The sequence below is a fragment of the Corvus hawaiiensis genome, chromosome 5, assembly GCF_020740725.1.
Source record: "Corvus hawaiiensis isolate bCorHaw1 chromosome 5, bCorHaw1.pri.cur, whole genome shotgun sequence".
Lineage (NCBI taxonomy): Eukaryota > Metazoa > Chordata > Aves > Passeriformes > Corvidae > Corvus > Corvus hawaiiensis.
The window spans coordinates 40,599,709-40,613,969 of NC_063217.1; the positions used below are offsets into that span (position 1 = coordinate 40,599,709).

At 37.7% G+C, this 14,261-nt stretch overlaps 1 protein-coding gene across 1 annotated transcript in view; it reads right to left on the minus strand.

Moving 5' to 3' along the window:
* Positions 1-761: 761 nt before the first annotated feature.
* CPE (carboxypeptidase E) overlaps positions 762-14,261 on the minus strand; it is a 56,245-nt gene continuing 42,745 nt past the window's right edge. The window contains exons 6-9 of the mRNA XM_048303849.1: positions 8,819-8,958; positions 7,095-7,194; positions 4,634-4,752; positions 762-3,484 (exon numbers count right to left, since the gene is read on the minus strand). Of these exons, the coding sequence (XP_048159806.1) occupies positions 3,386-3,484; positions 4,634-4,752; positions 7,095-7,194; positions 8,819-8,958 (458 nt within the window). The 3' untranslated portion in view covers positions 762-3,385. The remainder of the gene's footprint in view (positions 3,485-4,633; positions 4,753-7,094; positions 7,195-8,818; positions 8,959-14,261) is intronic.

A 14,261-nucleotide genomic window follows, 5' to 3' on the forward strand; every position in this document is an offset into this window, starting at 1 on the left:
TGCATCTCTTAACTTTAAATTCAAGCTCCTCTAACCTTTCATCCTTCTCTGAAATCTCTTCCATTCCTCTAGTTATTAAGTGTTCCTAAGACACATGTTATATCTGTTAAAAAAACTCAGAGAAACTTGGTAGCAATTCTTTCTAACATACCATCTCAGTTTTAATTTACACTTTAATTATGTTATTAGCAGCTCAGGACTAGCCAAGACTATATGTGAATTCACATATATGGATGTGAACACCACAACCTAGCTGGGAAACAGTTCAGATGCAGTGATTTTATTTGACTGACTTCCTTTTTTCTATAATCCTGGCCACTGCAGTTAAAAGGAATGCTTATTAATAAGGAATGTGTAGTACCACAGATTTGCAAACACACTGCACCCTGTGCTTTCTAATCCTAAGGTTCAATATGGAAAAGATTTGTAAATACCGTAAGAGAGACATGCAAAAGTGTATGCCCTGTCCCCTCCAACCCTGCATGGAGGCAGGGCATCTCATTACTATCCCTTACTTGACTTGAAAGCCTCCATGGGAGAAGTGCTTAGAAAGACATACACTCCAAAAGGAGGATGTTCTGGCACAAAGTTAAGGGACTGTGGATGGCTCCCAATGGGATGTCAGCACTAATCCCGCTCTCCTTCCTCTGTTCAAACAGCAAATTAATCACCCCATGCACCCACTCTGGATGTTTATGGCATCCTGTGCAGACATGCACAGCCAAAGAGGTCACATTTTGAACCTGCAAATTACTCACACATTTTACATTTTAAATAAAACTGTAGATTTATTGTACAATAGTACAGCATGTACCTTTTTAACCAAAAGCTCAGCATCACATAACACTTTAATCTTCCATTAAACATACACAGTCCTACAACACAGCTCAGCTCAGCTAGAAAAGCTACATAATGAAATTAATTTATCGAGAGTCCTGGCTACGCTGTTCTCAGGGATGTTTACCTAGACCAAGAACAGTGGCAGTGGTTCTGGTGTTGTAACATTTAATCACTTTAACCTGTTCCCAACACAGTAATAGCAAGCAGTCATTTAGAGCACAACAAACAGATCACTTAAGGGACACCACATTTAATCGCAAATGTATGAAACAGTAGACCAGAGATCTCACACACATCATACAGGTATGGATTAGAACCCTGTTATGAGATCACTTTGATGTAATGGCTGCAGTAACTGTGCCACAGGAAGACTGGATGCACGACCAGCATCGTACCATGAAGTGTCACTTGGACTGAAATTCTTCAGTTTGAAAGAGGCAGACCAGGGTGTTCTGTACAAATATACACTTGCCTAATTACATTAGTTTACACTCCTGTAGCCATTTGCCCACATGCCAGCAGCATCTTGTTATAACTCATTTTTATACCATTTGCTTAAATTTTACCTGGTTCAGTTAAAAACAAGATCATTACTTCCAGACACAGGATGTGTTCTGTGCTACATCTTGGCCTTTCAAATTGTCATAGACACCCAAGTTGGTGTAACCAGGCATCCTTTATGCACACTCTTGTGCACAGCTAGCCACAAGGTGTTTTTAAGACACATTGAGATAAGATTCTTTATTTGCCACTGGGGTTTCTCATTGCAATGCAGATTCAAAGATCATCACCATATTATCACTTACAGTAAGTAAATTTCCTCTGAAATTTGGAATTAAACATCTACAACCCAAATGAGCTACAGGTTACATCACAAACTCTTGATCAGAGAGAGAAAGTTTATGCCTTTTTGTTGCTGTTCAGTTTACCAATGCGTGTCAAACCTTAAGCCTGTTCTATAAAATGATCAAGTGCTATTTTTATTAAAGAATCTTAAATTCTCAGAAAACAGTATTTGCAGGAAATTTTTAAATACCCAAAGGAGGTAAATTTGGATCCTACACCTGAATGTGTGATTTTTCACTTACGGCAGGAGCGTGATAGTGCACTCTTGATTGGTTCTGAACCAGCATCAGCTAAAGTAATATGCTAATCAAAACACAGACAGTGGTATTAAAGAAACAGAGGAAGGAAATCTATATCAAATATCTGACCTTGAATTAAAATAGACTAACAATATTTGTAAGCTTTCAAACAGACGAGATGCTTAGCTTATCTCAAGTAGCACACCAGGAGTCATTTCAGAAGAATTATACCAAACTTGCACCTATCATGGTCCATGTGTAATCTCTGGCTCTGCAAATTTCACTCATCTTAGCCAAAATACAACAGTATGCTAATTAAAGTATAAAAAACCAAAAAGGGACCATGAAGGATTGTTTTAAATCAAAGTTATTTTTGTATAATCTTCAATAATTTTGCGAAAATTTCACCACACTGAAAAAAATTTCTCTTATCTGTCTTGTTTCTAGTTTTGATAAGACTAGCCAGAAGAAGAAACAGAGCTCAAAACAAATCCTTTCTTGACTTGCCAGACTAAAAACACAATCTCAGTAGACTTCCAGTTCATCGTCTAAACCGTAATATTTTGATAGACTTCAGTGAACAGAAGAACTTTTGGCTGATTATCTAGACATCACTGATACAAGTAAAGATTGTTGCAAAGGTAATTATTTAATTAAAACAGATGTCACCTGAAATGATTTTTTTCCTTCCTGCAAAACAAACACAAGCAGCATATTAATGAGATGCACTAGCTCTTCTTCTTCTTCCACTCAGAATCTCTAATTTGCTTAACAAGTAACGAGAAGTAATTAAAACCTGATCTTAAAACATTATCAACTGTTTAGGAATAAAGCTCTGTTATTTCCTGAATTCATTCTACACCATCTTTAATAACAGAGTTTACGCAGATTCTTTCTGCTTACTAAAATGAAGTCAGCTTATGTTTCTTATATATTTAAATAGCCCCAACACCAGAGACATACAAAGTGTTATACTGAATTTTAATCCTTGTAAAACATTATTACACCACACACTGTTATAATAAATCTTTTCAATAACATCCATTATGGAACTCAGTAAAGAGCACTGTCTACTACTATGCACTGTCAAATATTTCTGGCAGTATCGGTAATTGACTACAGCATATTTCTTTTTTAAAATCAAGTGTTAACCTACATATTCTGAACTTGCAAATAATACACAACAGATTTTACTGTCATACAGGCTGCATATTCATTCATTTTTTCTGATTTTTATAGAAGAGTAAATTTTCTATAACAATATGAAAGAAAATTAATAACTTATTTATCTACCTAGGAGGCTAGTAGTTATTTGTAATCATATTAATCAAAAGATGACTGGAAAAATTCAAAGTTAGTTATTGTGAAGTGCACAAAATCTAGAATATAGGGAGTTTCCACAGTACATTATACTAAGTCAACATATAATAGATTAAAACCTGTAAAGCCAAAACCCTCATTTAAAAATTTAGTGTTTCTGACATCATCTTCCACCATTCCATCAACTCTTCTTTTTCCTCTTCTTTTCTTTCAGACAATGACTCCAGTTCAAAATCAACCTGATTAAGGGAAACAATCAAAAACACCAGTAAGACTTAGAGAACAGTGTGCTTAACACAAACATAGGGCTTAGGGAGGTACCTTCTGGTTTAGGCTGGGTTTATTCCAAAGTGCCTCAAAGATGATTTAAATATGAGCAATACTAGTATATCGTACTATAACTTATCTAAAAATACACAGAGGTGAGCAAAATTTCCTAAAGAACCAGACATCTGTCCAGTCTTTGTCTTGACTAAAAATTTCAAAAAGCATGAGCCAATGAAATTAAAATTCAATAATAGCCAGCCACATAAATCATATAGCATATTATAAAAAGTATCATCAGCATATTGCTAACACAGATCACAGAATATCCTGAGCTGGAAGGGACCCACAAAGGTTATCAAGTCCATCTCTTATGAGCACTGTTCTCTAACCAACTGAGCTAATCTCAGGGTAACAACAACTGCAAAACCCCAGCATATCAAAACATGTATTCAGTTTTATGCCATCAAAAATATCCAGGGAGCTTTTCCTAACATATGGCTCATTAATGTAGATACAATGTGCTAATTTAGTATATCTTAACATGTGAGCCACAATAGTGAAATAGCATTTATTTTAATTAAGAGACATCCACATCTGTATAGAATTAAAAATGCTTCTGAAACCTTAGATGCAGTCTAGGTCTTATTAACCACATGTACTGGATATCTACACAAAGCAGTGGCCCATTGCTACCTTTCAGCATGGAGCTGAACGCTGGTTTTAACCTAAGCAGGTACTCATTTGACAAATTAAATTTAAAATATCTCTCAATCAAAACCTCAACATCTCTTACTTTTTACGTTTTGCTATTTAAAGATATTCTGTAATCTTCTGATTGGCTATTCAGACATGAACCAATAACATGTTTAAGTATCTCAATATTACCCTTCTCTCTGTCTTTTTATTTTAAATAAGACTGGAAAGAGATTAAATGAGTTTACAGTGAGATTACTCTCAGTGGCTGGTGCATCAAGTGCTAGAAGAGTGATTTCCAGACTTTCTAAATCAGCATATTCTGGAATATTCTGAAAAATCACCTCCTACTTACATGTATACCATGAGGGAAAAAGGGACTTTTTAAATGTATAATAGATGATAAACCAACACATGTGAGCACTTACCACAACGGCAGGGCTGAAGGGCACAGCCACTTTTTTAGTTATTGCTAGATAGCCTGGTGCTGAGGCTGTAACTTTGTAATTTCCAGGCACAAGCAATCTCCAGTAATCACCATCCTTGGCTGTAGAGAAGAAGAAAAGAATCCCAGTAAATATGTATAAGACTAATTATGCAGCTAAGAGGAAAGGCTCATATGTCAGTCTTTCATATTCCTGTCAGGGCTTTCCTTTTGACTGCCTGAAAGGATTCTTCCTTCTTTCTTCCTTCTTTTTTCTTTCAGTAAGAGCTGTATATATATCATATTTGCTTCCTTTCAGGTAATCAAAAAAAAGATTTAAACTTTGAAGTTGTGCTGTAGGCTCCATGAAAGATTTGCCTGCTGAGGCTGAAGATTCTCCATCACACAGAAGAAAACAACAATATGGGACATTATTCCACTTTAGAAGCACCCCCCGGGCAATGTAAAGCCCCTGTTAAGTGTCTGAGATTCAGTTTGCAGTGTGATATGGATTTTTAATGTTCCTCAGGATTCTGATAATCCAAGTGTAAATAAATTTTATTCTCATCAAATTTAAATAAATGGGACTACCATTCTCATCTTTCAGAAAAAGCTATAAATCATAATTTCCTAGAATATTCCATGTGTATCACCCTTGAAGCATCATTATCTACATGTTTCAGTATCCAGGCATTGTCTAGGGCTTTTTTCTTTGGTTCAGATAAACAAACAAATAGAAGCTTGATCCACTCAGGTCAAAGAAAGCTTCCTACTGCACTGTTACTGCAGATTATCTTTTTCAGTCACAGAATCAAAATGCAGCATCATCTTCTCTATAAATGATCCTATCCCAGTTTCACAAAGGCTCAGATCTTCTCTGCACCAGCAGTGGGCAATTATCTAATTTGTCACAAGCTAATAATTTGAATTTCTCTACCTCCAGAAAAAATTGCAGGGCTGTCCTAAAGTTCAGCTAGCAGTGCCATTTAAAAGACTTGGCCATGCTCTATCTACTAGTCCCTTAAATGCTTTTTCACCACATCTGCAGCTACACAGTGTACAAAGGGAAATATTACTTAAATGTCTGCTATTTGCATGGTCAAAAAAAAGTCAGTAGTCAGTCCAGTTATTCCCACATTTTTCTCTTCACAAAACAGAATGGGAAAAAAAATACTGCTATATTTTACAGTAATTACAGCTGTATAATACAGTAATTATCTACTCTTCATGAATGAAGAAGCAGAAGAAAAGCCAAAGAACATTTCTTCTTCATTTTGACTGTGCTAATATTCAAGTACTTGTTTTCCTCACTGTTTTGACAATACATGACTTTGAGTCTTATATATCTTTCACAATGATGTGAAAGAATTTATGATTAGATGCAATTTTTGTATCATAGAAGCATGAGCTTCTCTCTCACACACCTCACGCTCTTGTACGTCAAAATTCCTCTTTGCGCAGTTTATTCCCTTTTTATTATGCCTGAAAATTTACTTCCAGTCTCTATACATTTTGCCTTCTTGTTTACAGTGACATAAAATAACTAATGTTTTCACAGACTGTTCTCCTGCTTGGCAGAAGTGCTGGCAGTCTCTTTGAGGGTGATGTGCAAACACAAATCAGAGGTGCTTGAAGATTCTACCAACCCTGTGTCACAGTATTCTGCATTTCTGTGACATTATAGTGAGACATATCATTGAGAAAATGACCATAATGTAAGCTCATGCATAAAGCAACGACATTTACTTATTGCTTTTCTAACCAGTATCTTGCGCAAGTAACAAAAATGTCATTCAGGATAGGACAGCATAAGCATACAGGAAAGGCTGAAAGTTGGCACACTGTGAGCTACCTTTGGAACTCGTTCCTAGAACAAAGCAAAACATCACTGAAGAGGTGACACATCATTTTCTGTGAACACCAACCAACACAATGCTTTCATCTTTTAGAATCACTCTTCTGAAAAAACATCACATAATTGTAAACAGCAGAGAGAATTTATCTTTGCTGAAGGAAGTTCTGCAAATTGAAAACCTTTCAAGAATTTACATACCAAAAGGTATGATCGCATTGTAAAAAAATGTAACACTTCTGGACTAAAATTTAGCCTTCAAACTCAAAACAGCACTGTTGACAGGGCATCAAATCCCAGCAGAGCTGTGAAACACTATTTGTTCCACAAATCAGAAGACAGACTAGAGCATAAATAATCAAGAGCCACCAAAATCAATTTACATCAGAGACCCATGAAGTCACAAAAACCAGTCTCAGCTACTTTGAGAGCAAAATACAAGTGAAGGATTCATGAAATCCTGCAGGCAACAACCTTCTTAAGGCACAACGTTCCATCCTGGCTTCAAAATTTTGCTCCCTGAAAGCTTCAGTTAAAAAGATGTGAAATGGCTCCAGGTTGCTAAGCCAAGCAGAACCAGTATATCCCAACTCTGCTGAGGCACCAGACTCACCTGATGTAACATCATGGCTTATTCCCTCCACAGAAATTGTGGCATTTGCTATTGGATTACCCTGAAGATCTTTAACAAACCCCTTCACTCCTCGATGAATCTAAAATAAATAAGGTCACCAACACATGGTAAGTAAAAAATTCTTAAGAAAAGATGGCATTTTTGGCAATGGCATACCTAGTGATATATCTAACAAAGCATGCCATGAACCCCACAGTCTACAGGCTGACCACTATCAGTGATAAATACTGAATACCCTAGTGGACACAGAATGAAGAGGAAAAATAATTCAGCAAGCAGTTATAATAAGTTATCTGTGCAATGCAAGTAATTCTCAGAAATACACAGAAAATCATAATACATGTGAACATAGACTTGAAAATCTTTGTCACGTTGGGGATTAATGAATGCACTGAAAAGCTTTCAAAGAACAGCCTACAGAAAACTTTTTTTAAGTTTCATCAACTGTAAGAATGTAGAGCTAAACAATGGACATAATTGCTTAAAAGTGAAGCATTAGCAAAGGAAATGCAGTGGCCTTCAATGGGCAATCCCTCTGTGAGATGCTTGAGCTTTCTACTGCACACCCAAAACATCCAGTTCTGTGAGCTGGGACCACAGAGAGTCACAACACTCCCCTCATGGCCTGTGGGAGAAAGGCAGTGGTGGGTCATGTCCTTGTTCCTTCTTGCCTCTCAGGCAACACGCTCCAGGTAACAGCCCCAGCAGTACCCATCTCTCTGCTCCCACCATATGTGGAATTAAAGCAGTGATTTCATCGCAGTGTATCTTAAGCACCGTCCGAAAGCAAACTCCTCAGAAGCAAGAGACTGAGGATCAACTGCCTTTTCATGCCCAGAAACAGGGAACTCTCGGTGCTGGGGAAAAGGGGATGTTGGGAACCTGTGCACCTCAATGGGAGCCTGGATATAAAGCAGCAAAGTACTGTGAAGTTCAGGCTTCTCTCAGATCCCACGTCCTTTGAAAAGACTTGTGGATCTCAAGTTTTATTTTGAGATACTGATGTTCCCCTTTATGAACCTATATAGTGTATTCAGCTGCTATAGTTCAGTTCCAATTCCTCTAATATACACTGTGGGAGAAGCCTTAGAAAAGCAGAAATTATATATTTGTACTGTCCTCAGCACTCACAGGGCAGCTGGAGCACAGACCTGGTCATCTTATCCTGCAAGAAGATAAAAACTGATGCCAAACAGACCATCTGAACTTCAAGGATAAAGCCAGTAGCTCTGCAGGAGCAAAGGAAGTTGGCAAAATAGTATCTTATACATGAGCAATTTTGAAAATGCAGTGACAACGTAGTTCTCCATGAGTCAGAAAAAATTAACCCCTGTGCAAAGGAGCTGAACAATTTGAGATGGATCCCATAAAGAATGGGTAAAAACCTACAGGACAGGTACAACTTTTTCCTCCGCCTGCAGATAACATTTTAACAGAACAGTATAACACTTCAAATATTCAAATATTTCAGATTTCTGGCTAACTAAAGCATTTCTGCATAAATAATCCTTAAAGAAATTAATGTATTAATTTATCAATTCTGCTAACAAAGTGTGTTTTTCATTTCACAATCTCAGGTGTGTAACCACTAATGATATCAGATATATTTATTATTAATATTATTATTAATTAGATGTTCACAAAGCACAAAATTTAGAAGTTTTATGCACAATAACTAGTTTTGCCATCCTCTTCTGTATTACCTGCTCAATGTAATTTATAAGAGAGTTCTTGTTGTCCTCCCAGTAGCCCTTCAGAGTTTCTTCAGGTGGGAATTTTTCACAGCTAAGCTCCACTGTGATTTCAAAGCAGTTGCTGCTGAGGTAATTGAAATCCTGCATTCCTGCAATGCCAGAAGAGAGCATTAGTGATGCATTTTGCACTACTCTGAAGTAAATAAGGGGGAACACATGAAATGCTGGGACTATTTAGAAAAGAACAGCTATCAATACAGTTGATGTAGCTCCATTTCATCTGCTTAATTTTGAATTTAGAAGCTTTAAATCAGACAAACCAATAAGTCAATTAATTCCAAAATACATTCTCTTCCCAGGGAAAGTTTAGAAAAGCCTTGATAAATAGCCTGTATACTTCTACTTGATGCTGTATGTGGCCTGTATAGTTTTAGCTCTCACATTTTTGGATAGCTGAGATATAAATTACATTTCTTCTCCTTGGGAACAGAAAATTATTTCAGATTATGGCTAAAATATTTCCATGGAAAAAAAAACCAACAAAAAAAGGAAGATCACTTTGTAAACCAAGAAGAATGACAATTAATTCTAAAGCAAATTAGACATAATAAAGCGACATTGAAAAAAGAGATTTATAAAGATGGGTCAAAAAGGTGTTGGGTTTTTTTTCTAAAAAGATAATGTCTCAAGTTATTAACATTTCACATGGAAAACACCTTCTTGTCAAGATTTTCTGCATCGATTTCAAATATTCTCCACCAAAAAAACTGCACAAAATAAAACTTCCTATAAAATTAATTTACATGGAAATTTTTCTGTGGATAGGGTTTCTCCAACTCAATGCCTCTGCAAAATCAAGACTGGATAGCCTTTGAAAGAGAAGAGAAACATCACTATAAATGCAACTTTAATAACTGAAATTTGAAAACATAAGTAGCATAGTAGCATCATCACTAGGAAAAAAACTTGATGGAGAATATGCATTCTTTTACATTTTTGAGCCCATCCTCTTACTACAGGGATATATTGGCTATATTCTTAAATTGGTCAACCAAAAGCCAAGGAGGTTTCCAGTTTCGTAACTGGATCAGCCAGCTGGAGAGGGACAGTGGCCATCCCCAGGAGGGCCATAAATAAATGCTTTGCAGAAGCTGATGTAGAACTATCCCTCGCCTTCCCAGTCTGTCTAGCTGGCAGAGTCAGTGGATTCTCAAATGGAGGCCTGAAAAGAAAGTGGCCATCAAGCCTTTTGAGCCACTCCCATGGAGGTCCCTGAGGGATTTAGAAGTGCTTCTAAGACAGCTAATTCATTCAGCCCTGTGTTCCTCTATGCAAGCTACAGATGAGACCTGATGCAGTCTCTTCACTTCAGCATCAGGTTGATCACGGGTCCATAACTGCCCAGAGAGCTGATGTCATATCCCAAAGAAAACCCCGAGGGTAGTAAACAGACGGAGTCAGGTGGGATTCTGCCAACACACTGAAGGGTGAAGAGGCTCTTTTCTGCCAACCAGGCAACAAGACTCCCAGCTACTGATAGGCACGGGGATTTTTCTGATTGCTAAAAGAACCTTTTTATTTCTAAACCTTTTTTAAGAAAAATGAGGACACAGAAGGCAAAGGCTCCTGAGAAGGATGGCTCTGATGTTCCAGCAGGCAGACCTCTTAGATGGACCATTCAGCAGCACACAGCAAGAGAGGAGTGGAGTCATGAGTAAAATCCTCACAGCAGTGCTGATTATCATGCATCTGTTCTGGACACTAGATAAAGCTGCTTTTGTTGATTTTTGTACTTCTTCTAACAGAAAGAAAGAAAGAATGCATGAAGAGGAGAACAGGGAGCCAAAGGGCACCATGTAATTTTACCGTGGTGACAGCAATTCTTGACCATTAGTGTTCTAATTCTCAGGAAATTTCTCCTTCCTTCCAAAGCATTACTCAGGGATGCCCTAGTTTCTCAAGAACAGAATAAAGAAGCAATATATTTTCCAGTTTTGTGCACAATATCCATATCCTATAGTTTGTTTCCCAGGTCCTGGCCTTGTCCAAAGTTCCTGTGTTGCTGAAAAAATTCAGCTTTTGTATCATTGAAGTGCAGGAGATGATCTGAATCTCTGGGATAGAGAATGGGGTGAAGCTGGCCAAGATCTAAACTGTGGCCTACCATATACGTAATCTGGAGTGCATTGGACTGTGCACTCTTTACCTCCTTGTTCACTGTGGTGATTAGGTGCAATACCCAAGAAACCAAAACATTTCTAAAGATTTATTCAATATTGCAGCAACTTTGCTGCCACTGGTCAAGTCCTCTAAGTGCCCTATCCCTTCTTCTCATGAACATGGCATGTATCACATGCATGCACATCACCACACCCCCAGAGCCTCTCACTGTGACAAAGTGTACCCCTTTCTTATACTTTAACAGGAACCACTCTCTGAAGACCAGAAAGGCTTAGATACCTCAGATACAACTGAGATTCAGGAATGAATACCCTTTATTGATGACCATGGTGAGGACTTTGAGAACAAAAACTTCTCTGTTGCACTACTCCAGTGACCTGAGGGACTCTGTGTTAGCATTTACAAAAATAAGTTTAGAATATGGGAAAAAAATTAATTTCTTCACATTTTAATAAAGGCACACCAAGCGTCATAAATAAAGTGGAATGCAGCATGTGTCCCTGGCATCCAGGCCTCAGAATTACTTCAGACTTTGAATTACAAGCTACAGCACTAAGTTAGTTCAGCTTCTACACATAGAAAAGACAGTTACCTTGAGCTGGACAGGATGTACTTGAACAGGGACAACATGTGCCTCCTACATGTGATCAATGAAATCCTAAAAAAAACCTAACATTGCTTCCAAAACTGGTAATTCAAGTTAGGAATTAGTTGAGTGCCAAGAGTGATTTGAGAGAATCTGAAAATTAAAAAAAGACACTTAAACAATAGCCTAATAGTACATCAGTATAAGCTGCTTTGAAAAGCTATTTTTGTAATGACATGAATCTGATTAGACTCAGGTGACTCTGTAATGACAGAAAAATCAGAACAGGCATGTGGCTAGGTAGTAATTGATTACTATCTGTTCTTCTCATTTATAGTTCCAAATAGGTAGTCCAAACAAAAGGTACATTAAGAAATCATTAAGGATGTTGAAAAGTTATACAGTCAACAGCTAAGGAAATGCCAAAATTAAAGCTGTTTGTGCAAGTTTAATTTGGCTTTCTTGTGCATGAGTGAAATCATTAATTACATGCTGATAGGGAGAAGGCCACTGTTAAAAACAACGTGGTTTTTATGTACAAACTTGTTTCTCCCCAGAGTCTGATGGCCAAAAGAGCCATTCCTGAACACAGAAGAATGACCTCCTTGCCTTTGCTTGCTGCCTCTGAAAAACCTACACGGATCAACTAATTACAGAAGACAACTACTACAAGTGTAAGAGACATCATGGCCTTAGTGCAAAGATGCACTTGGGAGGAACTTTTCTCTGTACCCCTGCTCTACAGAAGGAAGTAACTAGTAAACAGTAATGTTCAGAAGAACCTCACAGAAAAGTGTATTAAGAGAGAGAAGCAACAGTCAAATATTCCCCTACATCATCCACTCTCTCCAACCCAAAAGCCTGAAAGGGGAATTGCCACGTTGCACGAGGTTGGTGAGGAAATACTGAGGACAGACGAAAGGGAAGGAAGGAACATGAATGCAATGGAGGGCTCCTCTGCACTTCCAGTTAGACCCAAGGACTGTTGCCAGATGTCTCTGCCACAGACATTCAGTCTTCTTATTGAAAGAATCCAGGTGTTCAGAAAGACATGAAAAGCAGCCCACAGTCACATGAGAACCATCCATATACTACCCCTGCAGAACCAGTGAAGATTGCTGCTGGCTCACCCTGCAGGGCTGTGTTTTACAGAAGGTACAAGTCCCTGAGGATCAATTATACAGGCAAAGAATTGATGTTGCACAAGTGGGGGCATCATAATAAGCTCTGTAGGGCAACAGCACCTACAGTAACTCATTAGAACGAAAAATCCTTTCCTAGGTCAGGGCTCTTGGTCTGATAAGGTACTGTCAAAGGCAGAATCTATGAGATGATCAGGAATAGAGACAGAAAATGGGCAGGAGTGGATAATGGAGCTGTGTTTGGTGGAAAGAGGAATGTGTGGCTTTAGTACAAGAGTGAGAAAGGAAGGGAAAAGGGGAGAAGTGGGGGACAAAAGCCCAGAGGAACCTGAGGGTGCAAAGGCAGAGAAGCACCACCTCAGCTCCAAGAGGAGCAGATACAACGGAGACAAAGTCTTCAGAGTTTCTTTTGATAACTTCCTAACTCTGGTAAGGATGTACAGTGGAATACTTTTCCTAAAGCAACAAAAATGGCTTTTCAACAGCTTATGCTGCTGCTAACTTTGAGTTCATTACCATATGGGTGGCAAAAGATCACTGATACCATCAACAACTTAATTGCCACATTTTGGTTTTCAGTAGGTGCTTTTCAGAATAAAACTTCCAAGGAAAGTTTCACTTGAACTGAGCAGTGTTTAGTTATTTTCCTTAGCACTAGACATAGAAAAAGCAGAACTGTTTTCACTGAATTATATTTGGTTTTTTAAGCCAGAAAACACTACCATGGAGGTTTTGTTCAAAAGTCACAGCTTGCCAGCTGATTTCTACACTTGGAAAAAAAAAAGCCCCAAAACCAATAACAGATTTATTCTGTATGGTCCAAAGTATATTGTTGTGTCTCTCTTTTTTATTAGCTGCACCACATTAGGACGACAGATCCTGCTTAGCACTAGGATTCTTGCCTACTAATGTCTGTACAAATATGAGAAAAAGAAAGGCCTCACTTGGGGAATTAGCAATCTAACTTAAAATAAGATCCAAAAAGAGGAAATCAAACTTTCCAAAAAGTTTTTCCAATGGAAAAATGTGTCTTTGCCATGTGCAGTTTAATCAGAATCAAAGCATTTCATCAAAACAATGGAAGGACTGCTTTTCATAGCATTTTCTTAAAGAAAAATAAGCTGAAATTAGCTACAAAACGTGGATGTATTTAATATTTAATATTTCATTAAGATAAATTTTAACTGAATTGAAACAAACTTTAACTATCAAACTTCTCAATATTTTGTTTATATTAATTTTTCTTCAGCTTTTGCAAAGTTCCGTTTTCAAGGGTGTTTTAATGGCTCCAATTCAAAGTCTGGAAAGCCTCACACAAAGGGATATTTTGGGGTTTTAGCTATATCCAGAAATTTCAATATTGTACTTCACACTCAACCCCTGGTGATCACTGGCTATGTGAGCACTACCAGTCATTGTTCTGTTCCTAATTTCTTCACAGGAGCTTAAATATTTTCTTCTTTTCATACCACCTTTACTGTAAGAGAAGCAGAGTTAGGCTACCACTTAGGCTGTCTAATGTTTTTAGAGATTCCTACTCACT